At 34.6% G+C, this 7,600-nt stretch overlaps 1 protein-coding gene across 1 annotated transcript; it reads right to left on the bottom strand.

The window, feature by feature from the left end:
• Positions 1-719: 719 nt before the first annotated feature.
• LOC101258875 (lipoyl synthase, mitochondrial) lies at positions 720-5,642 on the bottom strand. Its single transcript, XM_004243273.5, has 4 exons — positions 5,007-5,642; positions 4,041-4,252; positions 2,423-2,802; positions 720-1,101 (listed from the first exon to the last, which is right to left on the bottom strand). The coding sequence occupies exons 1-4, from the start codon at positions 5,447-5,449 to the stop codon at positions 994-996; spliced, it is 1,143 nt and encodes a 380-aa protein (XP_004243321.1). The 5' UTR covers positions 5,450-5,642; the 3' UTR covers positions 720-993.
• Between the last annotated feature and the right edge of the window lie 1,958 nt (positions 5,643-7,600).

The following is a 7,600-nucleotide window of genomic DNA, read 5'->3' as shown; positions in this document are numbered from 1 at the left end:
GTTCTCTTTTGCGTTACTCTCTTTTTCGTTTTATACAAACACAAATTATAATTGATCTTTTGTATATGTATATCGAAACTGAAACAAATTATATACAATTGCTTTCTTTTGTATATGTATAGCGAAATATACATAATTTACGTTTGCAATGGAGGACAAATTTTCAAACTATAGCTATAACATACAATTATAATTTATAAATTTGCTATATGTGAAAGTTTACTCTTTTTTTTTCCTCCATAAGAATCACAAATACTTGCTACTTGTGACAAGAAATCTCGCAAGTACACCAACTTATTATTTATATTGCTATATATATCATCTTATTGATTCAGCGTGTATAACTTACATAAATGACATAGTGAAAAAAGTAAACTACTTTCTATCTCTAGTGTTTTTTTAATTACAATAATCCCTTAAAATGTGTACCTTTCGAATGCATAAGTCTATCATTCGGATAATGTGCTCTCAGCAAACGAAGTTGCCTAATCCAAAACCTGATAAGAGAGTATTCATTCTTTTGAGATTGGAGAAGTTGTGCAGCCAAACAATTGTTCCATGATTTGAAAGAATGCTTTTGTTCAACTTCTATTTTTTTGTTTTTTTTTTGGTTGATGGTATAAAATAGTTCAATTGAATACTTATCGTTACCAACCTAAACGGTTGTAAATTTCAACCAAGTTGAACTATAAAATAGCAAAAAATCAGCTTTCTGATGCTTATGTATGGCAAAGTAAAATCAATATTGAAAGAATAATTACATTAAGTTAATGTACAACTGCATGAGATTATTAGATATAACAACAGCTTACAATAAGGAAGAAAATATTATAGCCCATCACACTTTTGAATACCTACACCTTTTTTTTTTTCTCTTAAGAGGAAACATGGCCAACAGAAAACAAGAGTCAGATGGCTAACTAAGCTTTTCAATCTCAAAAAATGTTGTGTGAACATCATGTTTGTGGTACAAAAGCATCTCAAAACCAGAAACTAAGACAACGATGCTGCACGATCAGATTCTATCATGGATTTAATATAGAATTCCCCTGCCTTGTAGGATGACCTAACCATGGGGCCAGAAGCCACATATCGAAATCCCTGCAGAAACACCAGGTCGTTTATTAACACTACTCAAATAACTAGGTGCTGCATTTGATATCAAAATATAGTAACGAAGCAACATTCCGAGCTTCGAGTACGACCATGTCGTGCAACAATAAAGTAGTCCCAATTAAGCTAGATGATGCTGAGTGAAGTTGGACAAAATAAAATGCAGAAATAAGAAAAATAACCAATCCATGATATATTCTGAGCAGGATAGCCAGAGACGTAATTCTCAGATTTATCTATTACCTGTAAGACTAGTTTAAATACTTGAAACTCGGAATTGACTTGTTATAAATCAAAGATATAAACACTCAAAGTTCTTTCTAATTTTTCTTCGAAATAATACATACCGTCATATTTTTAAAAAATCAAAACGAGATATTAAAATTCGTACTTGCACCAAAACAAAAGATGAACTGCAATAGAATGTAAAGTCAACATAATTTTGTGTTGTCCGAGATTGCAGGTCACTAGGCATCAGTGCATCTCCTCCTCACATACCCGAACCATCTCAGCCTCACTTCCCTCATCTTATCCACCACGGAGGCCACTCCTATCCTGTCCTGAATATAAAGGTTCCCGTTTCCTCACAAGCACTACTACATCCACCATTCGTCCTTGTGAGGAACAAACACTAACCAAATATGATAGCTAAACATAATTAAAGGCTTGGAGCTGAACATCTAAAGGTAAAAAGAACAAATATGCTCTACTTCTTTATGGATATTAAAGAATTCAAGGGAGAAGTACAGAAACATCTCATGTGAAGCTGTTTGAAGAAAAGGCCCCATTGTTGCTTCAACCAGTATGAGGACTCTAGATTGAAAGAGGTTCTCAAAAGTAAATCTATTTGATAAGCACAGCCCCCCCCCCCCCCCCCCCTCTTTTCTTTACTTTCAATGATTAACTACAAAACTCTGCCCTTCATGAAAGAAAACCAAAATAACTCCAGATTGCTCCCTTTGTGTAGTCTCAAATAAGTTGTCAAACATTGAAAAAAAACAGATGTAAAGAAAAAAAGCAAGGACTCCGAGAATTTGCCACTACTCAATATTGTAACAAATGGGCAATGGCTGACAAATTACTACAATGATGCTGCTTTGGCCTTCACCTAATTTATTTCAACCTTCTCCATGTTAGCAAACTTACAATATCCAAACCTTAAAACAGATTAGACATTGAGATATATATTTTCTTTAGATGTGATAGAGTATCTCCATCACAAGCAATATACTATATTACCCAATACCCACTCAGGAACATGACATGCAGGAAGATACATTATATAATAAAAAGGGAGGAGTAAGCAAACCATTTGTGTGCCGAGAACTTGATAATTCTCAAAGGCTTCGGGGGTTATGTATTCAGTAACAGGCATGTGCCGCTTTGATGGTCTCATGTACTGGCCAAATGTCATTACATCAACACCCGCTGCACGCACTTTTTCCATTGTTCTAACAACTTGTTCGGGGGTTTCCCCACAGCCCAACATTATTGATGTCTTTGTCAATGTCCCAGCAGGGGCATACTCCTTGGCCATCTTCAGAACGTCCATGGACTGCTTGAAGTTAGCACGATGATCTCGTACTACACTCTGAAGCTCTTCAACAGTTTCAATGTTATGAGCAAAAACATCTAATCCAGATTTTGCAACTTTCTCTACACACCCAGGATCACCTCTGAAATCTGGAGCTGCAGGATGAAATCAGATAATATCACAACCTTTTTGTTTGACTTTGACTATGTGATCGTATAAACAGATACACAAATTAGGCTGGTGTTATACAAATTCAAATGTCAAATGTCATTCCCTATTTCTTCTCTTTGATAAACTTTTAGAAAGAAGGTAAATATGACTGAGAATAGCAGTTGAACAAAAGGAACCATTACACTTGCGAGAATAGCACTTGGACAAAAGGAACCATTACACTTGCCAAAATCCCTGTTTGAGCAGCTAGAGTGCAAACTAAACAAAGGCTCCAAACCACTTAATTATGTATTCTTAACTGATGGATAAAAGGGAAAATAAAGGGACAAAAGTTAAACTTCTATAATTTGTATGTATTTAATTAGTTATATAATGGAAGGAAAAGCATAAATGGTATCTACAAAGAAGATCCTTTGTCTATAGGACTTTGACAAAATCTTGTGACCAGCTCCTACTCCTCTCATTTCAAAAAAGACGAACAAAAATAGGATTCAACTCAAATGACATTTTCCCAGTAGACTCATTTTATAATACCTTCTGTGATACCCAAATGAAAGTTAGACCGCTTAATATTGGGACAGCTACAACAAGGTATAGACTACTTTTGTAACTGTATTTGAAGGTCCAAACTAGGAGGTAATACCTTTAATCGTATGTCTTACAAACAGAAATCTAGATTCTCAGAAGGATCAGACCAAAATAAATGTGACATTCATACTACAGAAAGTGTCATTATGTCATGAGCTCTAATGCCCTTGTCATGGCTATGAGAAAAGGATAAACGCTAACAGATGAGATTCAGGCACTCATACAGCCAAGGTCCACTAACAACCCGAAGATAATCAAATCAAATTGAAGCACATCAAACTGATGGCGCAGGGGGGAGAAGGAGAAAGAACCAAAGAGGATGAAGTACAAGAACAGAAGCATGTGTATGGATGACAAGAAGTTGGACTTCTTATAATGACGCTAGATGTGCAATGTTTGTTCAGTGATGTAACAATAAAATAAGGAACACCACTTATATGCACAAGGCAGACTGTTGCCATTTATCAACCTGATTGCAGTAACTTTATTGAAATTTTGTAGACTGTCTTACAAATCAGATCAAGCACAAAGGCAAAAAAGTAAACAAAGTCTGAAGCCATATAAATGTTCACAGCTTTTGGGGGTTCTGGTCTAGGAAGAAAGTTAACAAGGTATTCAGAAAAGGAGCGCTTACTCAGTGCTTCTATGAGTATATGTGGCTTCAATGTCTTCAACTTCTGCACTGTCTCAGTGAAATGACCACTTCCTTGATCAGGTAAATCATCACGGTCAACACTAGTGATCACAATGTAATCCAATCCCCATGAAGCAATGGCCTCAGCCACATTGGCAGGTTCATTTGGGTCAGGAGGAGGTGGAGTGCGTGATGTCTTCACATTGCAGAATCTGAAATTTCAAAGGGCAGATTTAGTAAATGATTATTCACATGGATCATAAGTTTTGTTTATCCGTGCCTGAAGCAAATCGAAACTCAATATACTTTAAAAGATCTCCTCTACCCTTCCTCAATAACCACAGTGCACGTAGACTGGAAACAGGTTGGCTGAGAGAGAGAAAAAGAGATGAGCCAAGAAATTAAAATTCTTGTTTCTCATCCCCTATCTAACAGAATCCATCATGACCATGAAAATCCAAATGAACTTTCACTGTTAGTATTGTTATACCTTCAGATCCGAACTACAATCTACTACCTTAATATTTTGGCATGCCAATTTATTTCCATCATTCAGCTTATTTTGCATTCGTCATATAGACAGAAGTGTCTAGGAAGTGTCACCATGTTATCTATTTTGTTGACATATTAACAAGTATATCCAGTTCAGTTCCTTTATCACCACAGAAACATAACGAAGAGATAAACGCAATTGAGCTTACACATCGCCATTTAACATTTCCTTCCTTTCCCCTCACCTCATCTCCCCCAAACAAAATAAGACTTCCCTTAGCTCTATCAACTGCCGGAAAAGGAAAAACAATCTTTCTTTTCCACAATAAGGAAAAATACAATCTTTCCCCTTAGAAACTCGTGTACAACAAAAACTCAATTTAATATCAATCAATCAACTAAAACTGAATCCCAAACAAATTTGAATCAGCAATAAATCATAATGTATAGACAGAATTCAAGAAATTGCATCACCTGCAACCTCTGGTACAAGTATCACCTAGAATCATGATGGTAGCGGTAGCTGTACCAGTTTCACCACCGGACCAACACTCTCCCAAATTAGGGCATTTAGCCTCTTCACAAACAGTATGAAGCTTCAATTCCCTCAATTTCTTCTTGATCTGTGTGTATTTCTCTCCTCCAGGTATAGCTTCCTTCATCCATTTCGGTTTAGGAAGCGGCTTCTTCTTCGTCCCTACCTCAACCGAATACTCGTTATCCGATTGGAGTCTAGTGAAATCGGATAACGTCGGTGACTCCGCCGCTAACCGGTGGCGTAATCCCTCTAGGGTTTGAGGGTATTGAGGTGGAGATGCTGGTGTAGCGGTGGAAGAAGAGAATAATTGAGGTAAAAGATAGTGGTGGCGATTGGATTTGAGTGATCGGGAAACGAGAGATGTGAAACGGGAATTCATTTTTTCCGGCGGATTTGGATGTTCTGTCGACGCCGGAGGGAGAAGAAAAATTGACTCACTTTTCCCCTCTTTACTCAGTTTCCAGTTTGGCTGGTTGACATTGGGTGGTTGAAAAAAGGTGGGGCCAAGGATGGATGGACTAACTAATTTGGAAGGGATAACTAATTTTGGAATTAATAATTTTAAGATGCGTTTATTTATATCTGGTTGAAATAAAATATCGTTTATTTATCGATCAATTATTTTAGGGAAAAATTATGTGGATAAATAAAATTATACTATTTAATTACTCATTATAGTTATAATTTGTTATAATTATCACTCGTGATTAACATTATACATTAATTACGTGGGCTGACTTTGAGTTTATATAATTAGTCATGTTTGTATGTGTATAACTCGCCAGGATATACAAATAAATATATATAAGATACAATTTTTTAGCCTATATACATATACATTTCACTTCTCTCCCACTCTTTGTGCTCTCTCGCTCGCCTCTCTCAGTCTCGCTCACCTCTCCCTTCCTCTCCCGATCTCGCTTGCCATTTACACAAATGTATATGTATATTATACAGTTATATACAATTCACCTCTCTCCAACTCTCTGCCCTCTCGCGCGCCTCTCTCCTCTCTCTCCCAGTCTCGCTCTCCTCTTTCCTCCCTCTCCCATATCTCTTGCCATATATACAATTACATATGTATATAATATACAATTATCTAACCAATATACATATACAATTCACCTTTCTCCCCACTCTTTTCCCCCTCTCTCTCGCCTCTCGCCTCTCTCTCCCACTCTCGCTCGTCTCTCTCCTCCAAATAACATGTAGCTACAAATTGTAATTATCAAACTATAGCTATAGAGAGTAATTAATTATTTGTAAGTGGCTATATGTGAAAGTTTCCCTTATTTTAAGATTGTAATACTATGTTAGTCCCACCTAAGAAATAACTAATCTCGAAAATAATTTTTAGACAAGTTTAACTCAAGTTTAATTAAAATAAAATTTGGGGATAACTTATATTAAAATTAATCATCTCAAGATTGTAATGTTATTTTTATACCACGTTGAGGATGAGAATATAATATAACTATTCTCAAGATAATTTTGAAATAATAAATTCCTCGACCAAAACAGCCCTTAAAATATTATATCCTGATATTTTATTTTTATATTTATTTTTATTTTTATTTTTCATTTTGTTACCCTATTAAAGACACAATTAACCTATAGAGTAGAACGTCCTAAAATTTGAAATTAAAATGTGATTTCAACCCTTTCAAATATGAAAACATAAATTACAAAAACCAAAATTTCTACAATTTTATAGAAGCACTTACCAAAAATTGTCAAATATTAATATAAATTAAATAATGTTTAAAAGTTGTTTTAGCCTACCTATGTGCTCATCCAAATAATCCATCTTGATAAGAGAACACGACTAATAAATTCAACAATATATAGTAATATGACAAATTACGATTTTAAGTTCTTTGATCATCGATCGATTAATTTACAAAATGTGTACATTTATACTAGACATACAAAATATCCTACATATGTTATTCGTATAATACACATATACATACGCAATATTGATAGAATATATATATATATATATATATATATATACATACATCACTTTCTTGATATGATTCAAAGAGATATTATTAGGACCAATAGGGGGAGGTTGAAGCAAGAAGCCCAAATAATTTGCCTTCTATTATCATATGGGCCGAACTGATGGTCCACTAAGAAGCCCAAAAAAGTTGGTAGAGATTATTATTGGGAAAATTTTCGAAACAACAATATTTTAGGGAGGACTATAAGAGTCTGTGCGAGCAAATCCAATTACTCTCTATATCTCAATTTATATGACATAGATTTAATTTGGAGACTCATTTAAATTTATATGATTTTTAAATTTTTTATCCTTGTGATTTATGTTTTTACATATTTTTTAAAAAATAAATATTGCTTCGTGAATCGTGAATGGTGAATCCCAATTAACGTGACTCATAGATGGAATTTCAAAAATGAATCAAATTTTTAATATATATTTTAAAGATATTTTTAAATTATTAATTATTATAATTTATGTGACACTAGTAGAATTTCAAGACTCGGATGTTTTTTTATTTTAAAT

The sequence above is a fragment of the Solanum lycopersicum genome, chromosome 7, assembly GCF_036512215.1.
Source record: "Solanum lycopersicum chromosome 7, SLM_r2.1".
In the NCBI taxonomy this organism is placed as follows: Eukaryota; Viridiplantae; Streptophyta; class Magnoliopsida; order Solanales; family Solanaceae; genus Solanum; species Solanum lycopersicum.
The sequence above is the reverse complement of the archived record's forward strand: the minus strand, read 5'-3'. Positions and strand labels throughout refer to the sequence as shown.

Bases quoted from the DNA above. Each gene is read 5' to 3' on its own strand.
- LOC101258875 (XM_004243273.5), bottom strand. From the start codon at position 5,449: ATGAATTCCCGTTTCACATCTCTCGTTTCCCGATCACTCAAATCCAAT. The intron at 4,253-5,006 runs GTGATGCAATTT...TTGAAATTTCAG, and splicing joins ACTTGTACCAGAGGTTGCAG to ATTCTGCAATGTGAAGACAT. The intron at 2,803-4,040 runs GTAAGCGCTCCT...TTCATCCTGCAG, and splicing joins TATACTCATAGAAGCACTGA to CTCCAGATTTCAGAGGTGAT.